Source organism: Lepisosteus oculatus, chromosome 11, assembly GCF_040954835.1.
Source record: "Lepisosteus oculatus isolate fLepOcu1 chromosome 11, fLepOcu1.hap2, whole genome shotgun sequence".
NCBI lineage: Eukaryota > Metazoa > Chordata > Actinopteri > Semionotiformes > Lepisosteidae > Lepisosteus > Lepisosteus oculatus.
The window spans coordinates 32,747,801-32,763,957 of record NC_090706.1 but is presented as its reverse complement, the minus strand read 5'-3'; the positions used below and the strand labels follow the sequence as shown (position 1 = coordinate 32,763,957).

At 36.6% G+C, this 16,157-nt stretch overlaps 1 protein-coding gene and 1 long non-coding RNA gene across 15 annotated transcripts in view; one reads left to right on the top strand and one right to left on the bottom strand.

Moving 5' to 3' along the window:
* Positions 1-546: 546 nt before the first annotated feature.
* Positions 547-16,157, bottom strand: part of LOC102699221 (protocadherin alpha-C2-like) — a 47,991-nt gene continuing 32,380 nt past the window's right edge. For 8 of the 10 annotated variants that reach the window (XM_069196133.1, XM_069196136.1, XM_069196137.1 and 5 more), the window contains exon 2: positions 547-4,449. In XM_069196133.1, coding sequence (XP_069052234.1) covers positions 4,426-4,449 — 24 coding nt within the window. In that variant the 3' untranslated portion in view covers positions 547-4,425. The other 2 variants (XM_069196138.1, XM_015349878.2) reach the window with 2 other exon arrangements.
* Positions 11,078-16,157, top strand: part of LOC138241894 (uncharacterized) — a 37,948-nt gene continuing 32,868 nt past the window's right edge. For 4 of the 5 annotated variants that reach the window (XR_011191187.1, XR_011191186.1, XR_011191184.1 and 1 more), the window contains exons 1-2: positions 11,078-11,166; positions 12,985-13,181. This is a non-coding gene — a long non-coding RNA (uncharacterized lncRNA). Of the gene's footprint in view, positions 11,167-12,984; positions 13,182-14,556; positions 14,627-16,157 lie in introns of those variants that run through there. The other variant, XR_011191185.1, reaches the window with a different exon arrangement.

Sequence of the window (16,157 nt, the reverse complement as noted above, 5' to 3'; positions counted from 1 at the left end):
AAATTTAGTACGATATCATGTCGAAAATGTAAAATTGTCACAATTAAAAAAAATAAGTTATAAAAATGGGCTGACTCATGAATTATAAAATGTTACTACAAACAGTTTGTTGGCTGTGTAGTGGTTAACACCTTATTCACACATGCTTTATTGCTTTTGGTAAATAAAAACAGAAGGAAAGGGGGAAAACCTGAAAGGAACTTTTTACATGGGAAGGATAAGATATTGCAATTGTTCACTGTACAATACCACAGAGGAGGAAACCTAAAGATCTGATGTCCTAGAAATGCTAGTCGTGGTTCTAATGTTCCTATTAGTTATTTTATTTCTATTCTTCTATTATGTGGCATGTGAAAACCAGTTTAGATAAATTATTTGTTTATAAAATGTCTGCTGACTACAACAATGACAGAAAGAGAACGATAGTCTGAACTATTTACATATATTCCTAAATTTTAAGAATTTACGTTCCTAAATTCTAAGATAATGAATTTGAAATTGATGCATTTGTTTTCATGCAGAGGGAAGAATACTAACAAAAGAGTATTCGTTTGAAAGCTTTTATTCAAACTTCAGTATTTACAAGCAAAACACCATCCAGCATTACCAGAAAGCAATCCATGCCCACACTCCTGCTCTATTTCACTAGCATACTTCATTTGCTTCAGGAGACAGTGCCAACCTTCCTTACAAAAATAATGATAAAATGCCATGCAGAGTGGGCAGCATCATTAAACAAATAATCACCCAATACTTAATCACAGAGACACAAGCACAACAATATATATATTTTTATTTTGGCCTATAGCACACACCTTACCAGTATTTCACCCCAAGCAATTCAGATTGGAGAGAAATGTGGTTCAAAATATATTATCCAGTAAAAACCTAGTAAACACATTAAGAAGCTGGTAAATGTGAGATGTACTCGGATTAAATGTTTCTTTTAACCTACATATGTACCTGCGCTCCAACACCTTTTTGAAAATAATGTCAGTGCAGAGCAAACCCATGGTCATAGTCCTGAACTGTCATTGATATGCCTAAAATAAATATCCTAGTCACATAGCTTTAACTCATTAGCTATCTGAAAGAAGCTATTTTATTTACTTATTGTGTTTCTTTCAAGTTTGAAATTAGATATAAAAGTCTCTAAATCCCTCAGAATTGTTGTCTAGCGTTTGTATGCACTTAGAATTGACTTTTTTTACAGAATGTTTCAGATACGCTATGAGTTAAAACTATCTCAATGAGAGGCCGCTAATTTATATGTCTATTTGCATTTTAGGAAAAACACAAGACATTCAGCACAATGTTTCCTAATGTAGAATACATTATCTAATAATTATATGATGATAGAGGCTTTAAATATTTCTTCTCAAGTGGGTCCAGATATGTTGGTCGATGTTTGTGATGTCTCAGAATTAGCCCAGAAAATAAACAGCTGGTTGCATGTTTAATTAATCTCTCCTTTGCCTTTCCATAGAAATGCAAAACTCAAAATCCAAAAGGCTCCAAATCAAAAATCAAAATCAAAACAGTTGTCAGAAAAAATTAACCGGAAAATATAACTGAAGGCATAAGTAAAATACATACAATACTTAAATATTCCTCATGTGTCTTGTATTTAGTAGAATCAAGGAGAAAACTATTGCAAAAGAGACACTCTTAAAGAATAAAGAGTGTAAGGCTGCATTGTGCAAGACAAAAAGGTAAAGAAAAAAATCACTATTTCCATACATGAATATCCTAACCTCCCAAATCAATGCCTTTCTTTTTTATTTGTGCATGTTTCATTGGAGTCTAATTACAGTTCCTGTGGTAAAAACTGCTTACCTAATTCATATACCATGCATTCTGTACAGATATTGAATGTCTTGAAATAAATTCAGAGTTAATATCACAGGCAATAAATAAAACATAAGTATGGATTTTGTCATATAGAATAACAATGAGCAAGTATATACAGTACATTTATTGTTTTAACAGTAAAAAATGCCCTTAAAGTATAATTGGACATACAAATATTTAATTCTTGAGATAATCTCCACAGATATTGAAGAACTGAAAGTGAAAAAGTTCCTTATTATTGATAAGGCCTAACAATGGGATTTTAGAACAGATATAAGGAACCTCTGTGTAAAGCTTGATATTCATGAGACCAGAGGGTAGAGGCATCTGTCATGTATTTATTGGCTTTCAGGGAATGTTCTCTTTCCCCTTCGATGCACAAGGAAAATAAGTCTGAAAATAATAACACTTCATTGAATCTTGTTTCATAGGAATGACTTTCAGGACATCTTCCAATATTCACTTGCACCCTGTAAAACTTAATGGATGCTCTTTTTAGAGATAATTTCCATCAGAAATTGCAAAGGCTAACTATCTAAAACAGAATCCCTCTTTACCTTGCTTACAACGTAAGGCCTTTGACATGATATTCTAACTGTGCTTCCCATCCCAGGGGGTCAAAGGTTATAGAAACAGGCTCAGAGTCATTGAACACTTGATGCATATTGTTTACAAAATGGATCGGAAATAAACCACACTCTGTGCCATACATACTGCAAGAAAATGTAAAAATAATAAGAAAATAAACATCAGTTGGGACATTACATATCACACCAGCTAAAGTATTTAAATACCAATTTCTGAATGACAGTAATGAACACTGAAAAGACAATAGCAGACCTGAGAATTACAGATATATTTGGGAGAGAAAATGTACACTTGATAATTTAGAGGTTCCATTGGATGTATGTTAAAAGCTCTTAAGCTAAATTATTTTAAGCTTTATTGCAAATTTAAAACAGTTTTCCCAGATTTAGTATGTGGAAGATATTTGATTCATTGTTCATCTTTGTAGTCTCCTTTTGCTTTTAGTCTTTTCCTCATCTTACAGAAATTCGTGCTATGGGCCCACTTGAGAATCAAATGACCTACTAGTTCTACAATTTATATTATTTTGGTTACATGTAAGGATGTGGGTCACCTCACTTGCAGTGTGATACTTTAATATACTATCAGTATGTAAAAAGCAGACTATGTATTGCACCACTAATATAATACTTTACACAAAGCACTTGGATAAAAGCTTACACACAAAGCAGCATTAAAAGTTATATAGTCAATAATTTTTGCTTATTTTCAGTCATACATTTTATAAAATAAATGTAAACATTAAAACGTGGCCAGTGCTTAATTCATTGCACAAAATTCAACACTACTTTTGCTTTATCTATAAATGTAACCTAAATAAAAACCTAGATTAAATTAACACATCAAATACATTAACGTGTTCTCACAATGTGTAATTTCTATTCAAAACATTTTATGACTACTGTAGGTTGAAGACCTCTTCGACAGCAAGTAAAAAGACCAGTTCAAGTGGCTTAATTCACTAAAAATTAAAATTTCTAAGCCATTTTTCACAGTGTGAGAATAAAAAGAGACTTGTTACCATGGAATTGTTAATCTGAATGATTTGGCTTGAGGTATCATATCTAGCTACAAAGTTGTCCAAATCCAGTTTGCTTATGCAAAAATCAGAAACAACTAAAAATCATACCTTCCTGAATTAGTTGAAGTATTTTTAACAATAGTGCACCAAAATGGCTTTTTACTTAGATTAAATCCTGAGTGACCTTTACCTTCATTACTACATATAATTCAAGATGTCAATTCAATCATGTAAATGGGTTCTGTTAACAAATATTTAAATCATGAGTTATTTTAAGGAAACGTATTTAGGCTATGGGTGCCTTTTACCTAATGAAAACGAAGCATATGTGTTTTGTGTTCTAAACTGATCCCATTTTTAAGACAACATTCTTGAACATTTTTCTAATGTCAGATATCACTGAAATTAATGGTGAAGATTGTGACTGATAACAACAGCACAGAGATTTTGAATACTAACAGGGATAAAAATATGGGGTTACAAAAGCTAGGCTATAAAACAGCTCCTCAGTCCTACGTGCCATATATTTTTCCTTAGTGCGCTACCCATCATGGGTAGGACCTACCAGAACACAGTAAAAGGCATTTTTTCTGTTCTCCTTCTATTTTGCAGTTTCTCAGAAGACAAGTTTTCCTGCGATTTTGGGATGGAGTTTTCTTCAAGGACATCAATGAGCTTTTTTTCATTTTCATACTGTCCCTCTATTTCTTGAGGTGCCGGTGCAGATGCCAGTCAAGGAGTGTTTCGATATTGTTTTTAATGAGCCCATTCTGGTTCTATAGCCATGCAGAGTCATGCTTGAAGGTGGGTAGGACATATCAGTCAGGAGCACTCAGGGAGGATGACAGGGGCATAGAGGTGGTGGTTCACATCACTGGTGCCCTCGGGACTGGTGTCAGTTGGGGAGGTTTTTTCTGTGTTGCTGACGGATTCATGCTGATGAGATTCCACCAGGAAAGCTGGCCTCATGGGAAACCACTGCTGGATTCCTGCCAACAAGGGGAAAAATAAAAATAAATTAGTTACGGAGGATAAAAGTCCATTTCCACTTTCAATGAAGCCAGTTACATGCACTTCATTCAAGGTGGAATTCCTCATGAGGCCTGTGCTTACCCTCTCAGGTTGTGAAAATACGCTGGTGCTGCTGCTGCTGGTATTCAGTTTTTTATGTGAGTTATTAGCCTCATTTCAGAAGCCCTGTCAGTTCCATGCTTTGGATTATGTGGGAGGGTGGCTAGAAGTGCTTTTTATAACTGTGGCAGATATCTAGGTCACATCACAGTGGTTTAATCTTGTGAATAAAACAAAACACTTCATATCTGCAAAATAAGAGGAAACGCATATACTGTATATATAAACATGCAGAATAGTGTTTCATATCCAGGTTTGTAGTTTTTTTGCCCTTTATGAATTATCATTCAGTGCTTGTGAATTGAGTGTTCAGAGACAGTGACACACACTAGCACTAGGTGCAGTCATGGAAATATCTAGCAGGCACTTAGGAAGCAGACAGATCAGAAACATACCTTAGTCCTGACCTGAACACTGTCTACCACTTAATCCTGAGCCTCTGCCAAATAAAACCAATATTGTAATTATTCTTTTTATGTTCTTTTTAGATAATACAATCCAAAATTCCAAGAAAGGGTGACACACTTAGATTTTGGTTTTGATTTCAGGCCTTTTGGTCTTGAATTTCCCAAAGGCATAAAATCTTACAAAATTCACTTTCATTTTTTCTCTCAAAGTGGAGTGTACAATATTTTGGCTCTAGTTTCTTCAAAAATCTGAAAGTTGATGTAATAATTCTGAAAGCCAAACATCTGATGTACCAATACTTGTTTTGTAAAGAAACAACTGAACATATCTAACATAGGAGCAGAATCATTTTATCCAATTATTCCAGAATGTGACTTAATGTTATATTCAACGCATAATTTCCCCATACAACAGCAAATTAAACCAAAAGTTCCAGGAACCAAACACTGAACTATAAAGCTATTGTGCCTCTGTGCATGATGTTGCTACAAATTGTACGTGAATCATGTTTAGTTATATCATATAGTTCAGTTCAATTTTACAAATTCTAACATAAGGAAGAATATTTTGTATTAATAGACCACAAGATATACCTTATTATAGGATTTTGTGACAAATAAATCTATCAACTAAGCAGGAATGTCATGTTTTTAAAGGATGTGGTCTGTTTTTGAAATTGAGAAAAAAAGGGGTTTCAAGTAGATGTGTTGAAATATAATTAAAAGTAAAAGTGAAAGATATTGTACTGAAAATTAATTTGGGAGCTATAGATCATATTTTATTTTAAGTTGCATATCATCCAAATATATGAATAAAATAATGTAATTTAAGGCAAAACCATAAGCAATGCATACATGTTTTTTGTGTGTATTATTAAACATAAATTCGGATCTCTCTTGAATTCTCAGTGTCAGTTGCATTTTCAATACACGTTTTACCTAGAAATAAAGTTTTTGTATCTTTTTAACTTTAAACACAAAAAATGCTTTTATGTCTTGAGTCCACTTACCTTAGGCTTCTCATTGCTGTGTGAAATTAAAAGTTTTCATTATAGATAATGAATTTCTGTTATACTTACAATGCTTCAGCCTCAGGCTAATGCTTCAATTTTCACAAGAATATAAGAAAACAGTAGCAAAACACCAAACATTTTGTCTTGTTCCTAGGCGCCAAGATAAAATTAAAATTCTTACAGAACATTCCAGATCTCATGATGTGTTTGCTGATGTAGGGGACCCAGATTCAGTGATCAAAGCACTTGTAAAGTTTACCATGGTTTAGCTTAATTAGGTTCTGGGTAAGTGATTAAGTGTCAATCAACAGCTCAGGAACACAGCATAAAACAGGGGGTCAGAAAGGGGAATAAGGAGAGAGGAGGAAGGAAGCAGAAAGAGGAAGACAAGAGAAAAAAGAGAGGGAAGGTAAGAGTTCTTTCTTCAGGTCACCCAAAAAAGATCAGACTTTTATTATGTTATTTTTATTACTGTTATTAAGCAACTCTGACTTCCTAGCTAAAGAATCCTGTGGTAAAAATTGGTCTCTCCTGGTTAGTAGGTGCATTTTAAGAATAGGGAGATAAGTTCTGATGGCAACTGGTTTGCAGAGAGAGATTTAACCACAGGTTGTATTCTGTTTGGTTTAAAAAGTAGGTTATCTCTTCTTTTAGCCTTTTTAGGTAGTATATGAGTTTGAAAATTTAGTAGATGTCTGCATTTTTTTCTGGGTGGTTAGGATGCTAGGCCTATGGGACCCTTGTTTGTAAATTTGTAAAACAGCATAACCCTATTTGGAATTTGGTATTTGGAAGCCCTAGGCAAGATCTTGGAAAGGGGCCTCTCTAGATCAAGATTTATGCATACACGACTATTATCAGCTCCCACACCAAACTTATTTTACTATTTAGGACAATTAAATAAAAGAATTATGAAGCTAAAAATCAGTTATTACCCAGCTCTGAAAAACACATAATAGATAATTCATAAACAAAAGCACAACGCACACATTTTACAAAGATAAGGCATTTTAACATTGAAAGTCATAAATAGAACATTAATAACAATAAATGATAAACAGGACCTCTGTCACTTTAAAATTATAGCAAATCATAACTGACCAAGTACTACACTGAAACCTTTGTAGAAAGGATATGTAGAAATAAATATTCATGGGCGCCTGGACAAGTTCCCGTTACAGTTGTGTTGTACATTGAGGGGCCCCCTGGCTGCCTCAGGGCCGAAGGTGGTCCCCTACTTTAGCTATGCCCAGGACCAGCGCTGAGCGTAACAAGTGTGTTGTATGTTTATGTTGTGTGTAGTTTGGTGTGTGTGTTATCATTATGAATAAATATTTGTTGATTCCAGTGTGGCTGAATGAGCTGTGTCAGAGAACAAAGAACTTAAATCTAATTGTACTAACCACTCTGGCTTATTCTTGGCAAAATCATTTACAAGTTGGGGATTATAATTATATAGTTAAATGATATATAATTATATTGGGGTTATATATTCAATATTATATGGGTATAATAATTTTTTTACTTATGGATTGATCCATTTGGTTATTTTGTGATTTTCTCTGTTTTCATAAACTTCTATCTGTAACAATACCATTGCCCTGAAAGTATGAAACCCAAGAAATGACTAATAAACATAATGAGGTTTGCCCAACAATTCATTCCAGCAGCAATGTACAGTATAAGAAGGATGGTATAAAACCTGGGACCTGAAAATGAACCAAAATTTTCTCCACCAACAATGTTCATTACAAATTTCCAATTGAAACATTTGGCAAATGAAGATAGATTCAGTTATTACCATTATGAGTGAAAAAATGAAAAAATGAACACAGCTTGTCATTGCAATCCAGTACATTTATCCTAACTTTCTGGTGTGTTTGCTTATTTAAATAATAAAGTTAGGATACAAATGAAGTTTTCTGCTTTCTTATGTTGTCAACACAAAAAGCAAATGTTAGAAGGAAATTGCACTGTACCACATACAGCACCAAGCACTGCATTGTACAACTGCAACACAAGGACTTTAAAAAATACCTCAGTTGCAAAAGAAATGACTTTATAAACTAAACTTAACCTCAGAGGCTGTACACCACTCAGAAAACAAGTGAAGATCATGTAATTAGTCATGTTAAATCTTATTTATAATGACTGTCAGACTGTAGTTTAGTAGTGAAAAACAATACTTCTGTCCAGACACCTAATTAATTTTGTAGTCTTCTGGCTTTTAAAAGGTCAAGGCCTAAAAACAGCAGCTCTTATTTGTGCTACAATATGACTTTTTCTTTTGCCTACACTTTGTAACATAATAGATTATGAGAAAGCAAGACAGCAGGAAGTATAAAAAAAAATGTACGTCCATCCTAAAATACCACTTGCTCATCTGTAGGTCTTTCACATTATATGTTTACATTCCTGTACTAAAAGTGTAACAGCAAAGTACAAACTACATTATTTTCAAATTACCACCACCGTTTTAGTAGGGTTTCAAACAGCTCTCTAATAAAATTATTGCTCTAAATCCAGGTAATGTGTACTGAGAAGAAGGCATCTTCCTTGATATAAAAGGGCTGGTTGTGTTGTCTTTAAAGCATTTCATGATGATTACCACACTTGTGCTAGATCACAACAATTATTATTAGTAATTATTTAACTTAATTTATTTATTTCTGTAGTTACAATGAGCAGAGTCATTCACAATTAAAAGCCATGTCCTGAATCATATCATATAAAGAATGACCAGGAAACATCACTACTACATCATGCAAACATTTAAAAATGTAACGATTTTGTTTTCACAGTTGCAACTATTTTAGGCCATAAGGTAATGTTTCTTTCCTTCCATTAAAGAAATACAGGTTCAAGAAATATCAATTTGTTTCAAGAGGAACGTGAAAAGAAACCTTTGACAGAAATGTATGGATTATTCCATGCTTTCAGGAGTTTATTTGGTAACTGGAAACTGTATTATGCTTACTACAGAACATTTGTCTGGTAACTATAATTAATTTGTTATTGCCAGTACATGATAGGGAAAACATATCATCCATTTGTTTCACCTATCCTGGACAAAAGGCCAGGAAAGATAAGGGACTTTTGTTTCTTTAAGTACAGAAAAGCAGAACATCCCCTACCTGTAGTGTTGATGTTGTGGAATCTGTTGGCTCTGTCTGCCCTGTGCTCCTTGGTATACTGGAAACGATGTATCCAGCCCCGTTCGGCACAGTCTGTCTAACAACCATATTTCCCTTCCGTGTCTCCGCCAGAAACAAACTGTACCAGTAGGCATCGCTGGAGATCAAGGTGGAGTCCGCTATCTGAGAGTTCACAGAGTTCCTGAGGCTGGGGAAACTGTTCCTACAGGGAGGAGGCTCTTCTGCAGGTTTTGGTTTCTGACACTTGAGCACGATAATAACGAATATAGTTATCAAAAACAGAAAAGAAACGGAACCTAAACCGATTATCAAATACACATTTAAATCAGAAAACAAGTCATATTCCAAAGGCTCCTCATTCAAGCTCGAGACAGCTTTTGCAACGGGGTTTAACGTTGACAGTTTGATAGTAACTGTAGACGACAAAGCGGGTTCCCCGTTGTCGCAGGCCAAGATGATAAGTTTGTGTTTAAAAGAATCTCTCTGGGTGAACATTCTCATTATCCGAACTTCCCCATTGTACTGGTCAAGACTAAACAGTTTAGAGTCTGTGACCTGTAGAAACTTGTATGTAATCCGTGAGTTCTGCACTGAATCTGCATCAAGGGCGATCACTTTGGTCACCAGGTAACCTTGGTCAGCCGATCTTGGAATCAGCTCTTCAGCTACGGAACCTTGTGCGCGCCATGGCGAAACGATGACGGGACTGTTATCATTTTGATCGAGAATAATAATATGGACGCTGACATTACCGCTGAGGGGAGGAACACCTGAATCCTTGGCTTCAACATAAAAAAAGAAATCCTTCTCTTTCTCGAAATCAAAAGTTTGTAGTGCGTAAATGTTGCCGTTGTCCGGGTTCACGGAGAAGTATTTGAATACCAACACATTTATGGCTTCTTTTTCCAACATAGAATATGTCAAATGGCCGTTTGCTCCTAAATCTGGATCGTGGGCGACCACAGAACTTAAAAGCTCCCCTTGTGCGTTATTTTCAGGTACATATATTGTGTAAAAAGGCTTCTCGAATGTCGGTGGGTTATCATTGACATCCAGCAACTTCAAAGTTAAGGTTTTATTACTTGACAAAGAAGGCACCCCTCTGTCTGTAACCATAAGAGTGACTTCATACTCCGGGTCTGTCTCCCGATCCAGCGGTTGTGCAACAACAAGTTCATAGAAACTGTCCGAAGACCTCTTCAGTGTAAAAGGCAGGTCTTCAGAGATGCGGCAGTCAGTTTTGCCATTATCACCTGAATCCACATCAGTTACCCCGATCAGGGCAACGACCGTACCTACAGCAACGTTCTCTTGAACAGGGCTCATCAGCGATTTAATACTGATCTCAGGGTGGTTATCATTCATGTCGATCAGGTGTATTACCACTTTACAGTTACCCATCATTGGGTTCGATCCTTTATCCTTGGCTTGAACATACATTTCAAACATATTGATTTCTTCGTAATTCACTTCCCCTTTAACCCGAATCTCTCCCTTTGTCTGATCCAAGATGAATTTCTCCCGGGCCTTTTCGGACGTGTGTTTACTAAATGAATACACAACCTCCGCGTTCGATCCATCGTCTAAATCCACAGCATTGAGATGAAGTACAACAGTCCCAACTGCCGCATTTTCCGTCAGGTTTACTACATAGATTGCCTGCTCAAACTGAGGGGCGTTGTCGTTAGCATCCAAGACACGGACGGTGATGCTGGCAGTGCCAGACCTTTCGGGAACTCCCCCATCGACAGCAGTCAAAATTAAATGCTCATTTGGATACTGCTCTCGGTCTATTGCTCTTTTCAACACCAGGTCAGCAACTCGGGAGCTGTCGTCTAGTGTCTGCACTTCTATGTAGAAATGTGGAGATTCGCTCAGCTTGTATGTGCGGACCGTATTTTTGCCTACATCTTTGTCTGTGGCTTTGTCGAGAGAAAACCTGTCTCCCGGTGACGCCGATTCGGAAATTTCCAGCTCAATATTATTTATTGGAAAAACGGGTGAGTTGTCGTTCACATCTGTTATTTCTATTTCGACGCTGTAAATCTTTAATGGGTTTTTAATTATAACTTCCAGATTCAGGAAGCATGAGTCCCTGGGTCCGCACAACTCCTCTCTATCAATTTTCTCTTTTATGAACAGCTCCCCGCTGTTTTTATTGAGATCTATATATGCCTTGCTGGAGGTGAAATCGAGTCGCATCTCGCGTTTGGCTAGGTTGCTCATATCAAGTCCCAGAAGAGTAGCGATATTTGTAACAACGGACCCCTCTGCCATTTCTTCTGGAATTGAGTACTTAATCAAAGAATGTACCACGTTTGACAGCAAAGAAAGAGACAATAGATACAGCACGTACCTTTCTCCTTTAAACGGTGTAAAATCGAGAAGCATTGTGTCAGTACAGAGAATAACCGCACCTCAGGAAATTCGGATACAAATCAGTCAGGTCCCAAGGCTCCAGTTTCCAGTCTGAGGATATGTTATGTGTCCTCAATGATCAATCGCCAATTCCGATTAAAAATGTAATGCGAACATTTCTTGTGAGTGCGAAAAGCTTATCTTCCCCATGTACATGAATCTGCAAACTGCACGGTTCTCTGCTGAAAAATGCTAAGGGTCGTTGCAATTTTTCTAGAAAAATATTTTGGTGGTGAACAGCGACACTATGCGTCTACAAGCATCGCTCACTACAACTCGCACTTGAAAATAACAGCATCTTTCTATGAGTAGTAATGATACCGCATTTGAAACGAAATCTCGGTTTAGGCTACAGGAAACATCAGAAAGTAAAGTCTCTTTTAGTATATTAGATGACAAAATCTAGAAATAGGGAAGCTTTTGCTCTTTAGTGATTAAAAAGAGGTGAAAACAATGAACATATTGAACCTCAGGCATTCGAATATTTCTATCAGCAAGCAATTCTGTAAAGCTGAATAAAAAACTTCAACTCTATACAGTCAGATGTACAGTTTGTCTTGGGATTTATATGTATTTTATATTTAGCAAAGTAATAATATGTTTCAGTAATATCATATAATACGATAAGTATTTCTTAAGTACATAATATCCATCTGTCACTTCAGTTTCAGAGGTACTGTACGAAGTATGGTGTATAGTTTACAATTACTTCAAAACAACTCCGTATCAGTGTCCGTATGAACCCCACATAGATAGCAAAACTATTCACAATAGATCCAGTTGAGTTTTTTTCTGTTTTTTTCCTGTTCATTTGGAAGAAGGGATGTCCTAGACTGCTTATATTTGGTAAACCATCGAACAAGGTTACTCTGATTTCAAACGACGCTGCTTTGTACCCATCATCAGGTTAATTCATCAGTGTTTCATTTTATGAGTGGAAAAAGATACTCTTAAATTTAAAATCAAATACATTTGAGAGATGAAGTCATAATCTATGCACAAGGTTTGTGTAATTATTTAAAATGTAAAGCACTGCCATCTATAGTTCAGAATTAAATTCACTTCTAAAATGATGGTACTGTACATCTCATAATTTACATTATACAAAAACGATATGTTGTGAAATAAGCAGTGTAGCGTTTTGATTTGCGCAAACAATCCTCATGATTCATTCAAAAATAATTATACAAATAATTATACAAAGATCATTTGCCATTTTTTTCTCCAAATGAATATAATGAATAGTGTCAGACTTCCAGTTTCTTTACCTGGAGAGTTGAAGTCGCTGAATCGCTCGTCTCTGTGAGTCCTGTGCTCCTTGGAATACTGGAAACGATGTATCCAGCCCCGTTTGGCACAGTCTGTCTAACAACCACTTTTCCCTTCCGTGTCTCCGCTAGAAACAAACTGTACCAGTAGGCATCGCTGGAGATCAAGGTGGAGTCCGCTATCTGAGAGTTCATAGAGTTCCTGAGGCTGGGGAAACTGTTCCTACAGGGAGGAGGCTCTTCAACTGGCTTCGGTCTCTGACACTTCAGAACAATGATAACTGAGACAGTTATCAAGAAAAGAAACACCACCGCTCCCAAGCCGATGAGTAAGTACAGATTCAATTCAGAAAATAAATCATAGTCCACTGGTACCTCAGTCGTTCCTGTCGAAACTTTCCGAGCAGGACTCACTGTTGATAACCTGATCGTAACTGTAGAAGAGAGAGCAGGTTCTCCGTTGTCTCTTGCGAGAACAACTATTTTTTGTTTATTCGAATCTCTTTGACTGAACATTCTCATTGTTCGGATTTCCCCGTTGTATTGGTCCAGACTGAATAAAGAGGAGTCGGTGATCTGTAGAAACTGGTACGTAATCCGAGAGTTCTGTACCGAATCTGCGTCAATAGCGATCACCTTGGTCACCAGGTATCCTTTATCAGTAGATCTCGGGATCAGTTCCTCAGCTACAGAGCCGTGTGGACGCCAAGGAGAAACTATAACCGGACTGTTGTCATTCTGATCCAGAACAATTATGTGCACTGTAACATTGCTACTGAGTGGCGGAACTCCTGAATCCACAGCCTCGACGCAAAAACGAAAAGCCTTTACCTCTTCGTAATCAAGAGACTGCAGTGCGTAAATGTTGCCGTTTTCTGGATTAATGGAAAAATATTTAGACACAGAACTATTTCTGCTTTTAATATCCAGGATTGAATACCTGATGTGCCTGTTTGCATTTAAGTCCAGATCCACAGCACTGACAGAGTTAAATATTGTCCCGGGAGCGTTGTTTTCCTCTACTGAAATGGTGATATCAGATGTGCCAAAGGAAGGGGCATTGTCATTCACATCCAGGAGCTCCAAGTGGATGGTTTTGTTGCTTGACAGAGGCAGAAACCCTTCATCTGCCACGATAATGGTGATGTTGTATTCTGAAACGGTTTCTCGGTCCAACGGTTCCTTCACAAGAAGTGCGTAATAATTCTCTGAGGATTTTTGGAGCGTAAAGGGAAGCCTCTCTCGAATCTCACAGCGCATTTTGCCGTTTTCTCCAGAATCCCTGTCGGACACACTGACAAGAGCAATCACTGTCCCTACAGTCACGTTCTCGTAGATTGGATTCGAAAGAGATTTTATTGTTATTTCTGGAGAGTTATCATTTATATCAGCCACGTGTATCAATACCGTGCATTGTCCAGTCATTGAATACATCCCTTTATCTTTAGCTTGAACGTATAATTCAAAAACACGAGTGTCTTCGTAATCCAGTTCCCCCTTTACGTTGACTTCTCCGTTATTGGGATTCAAGGCGAATTTATGTTGTGCACTGTCGGTTGTATGTCTACTAAAAGAATAAACTATCTCTGCGTTAGATCCTTCATCTTCATCTGTAGCATTAAGCTTTACCACAATAGTTCCAATTAAGGCGTTTTCAGCTATACTCACATTATAGGTTAGCTGATCAAAGTGAGGGGCGTTGTCATTTGTATCTAGAACACGAACAATAATGCTTACAGTGCCAGAATGAGACGGTTCTCCACCATCGACAGCGGTGAGTACTAAATTATGAACAGATTCTTCTTCTCTGTCTAGTGCCTTTCTCAAAACCAGTTCAGCAAATTTAGACCCATCGTTCCCTTTTTGGACATCTATATCGAAATATTCACTTTCACTTAGATAGTATGCGCGAACCCTGTTTTTCCCGACGTCGGAGTCTATCGCTTTGTCTAGCGAAATGCGATCGCCTGGTGAAGAAGATTCATAAATTTCTATTTCTATAGGATCTGAGGCGAAATAGGGAGGGCTGTCGTTCACGTCAATAATCTCCAGTTCAATACTCTGTATTTTAAGGGGTTTTGTAACTATAACGTCGAGGTTAAGAAAACAGTTATCTTTGTTACCACAGAGACGCTCTCTGTCTATTCTCTCTTTTATGTACAAGTCGCCCGTATTTTTATTGACTCCCACATACTGCTTGCTGGAAGCTGAATCAATCCTTAAATCACGGTCTATCAGCCTTTTTGCGTCAAGTCCTAAATCGGAAGCTAAATTTGCAACAATCGAGCCTTCATCCAGCTCTTCGGCAACCGAATAGCGAATTACAGAATATGCACCATTCCAGGTCATAAAAAGCAACAATAAAACTGTAACATACCTCTTTGTAAAATTCGATGCCATTGTTTCAATGCTTAGAAAAAATCGTACTTGCAAAAGTGTTTAAAAAGACATATTTCCACATGGTAAAGCGACCAAGAGTTCCCAATGCTCTTTTCGAAACCCAGTATTGAAAAGAAAAGCAATATCTGACCAAACCGACCTATACTGCCATCACCATTTCTTCTGTACGGCAAAGATGGTGGTTTTGAAAGGATTGTTAATGGTTGTTCTGATGCAGCGAAGCAAAGCCAGTTTTCTTTTACTAGTAGACAGCGACACCATGAGTTCACGATCATAAACTACATAAAAACTTAAATTAACAACGAGAGGCTAAGACTAAAATGCACAAAGCTAACGCTCCTGTTGTCTTTATGAGTTACAACTGTCAGTTTCAAAAAAGAGTTTAAATAGTTCTTGTTATGCACTCTAAATTATTGGCTAAAAATTAATTCCATTAACAAAATAGATTGGTGTTAATACTTAAACAAAGGCATATAAATGAAAAGCAGTGCAAAAGAGGATTATACAGTATAAGAAATGTTTTGATATTTTTGTTTCTTTTCAAAGTAAACTCATTACACAAGCAAGGCACAAATCTACATACTTAATTTATGAAGTATTTCCCGATTAGAAGGCCTCGAGTGTCATATCTTTCAATGCTTGTTAATCTTAAATTGCATGGACATACCATTTCATATTGTATAATTGAACAAAGTCGTACCTTCCATAACAACAAGGCAAATGCTCAAGCACAGTGAAGTATTGAGTTGTTGTAACTACAGTATGTAGCACTGAGGAATGACCACTGTTCTGAATTTCTTTAAGAATGGGGGAATAAGCATACAGAGTAAGGATCTCTTTTAAAAGGTAGCATGATCATTTTAGGGGGCCATTACAAAGATAGTAACAGCCCAAAAATAAATATG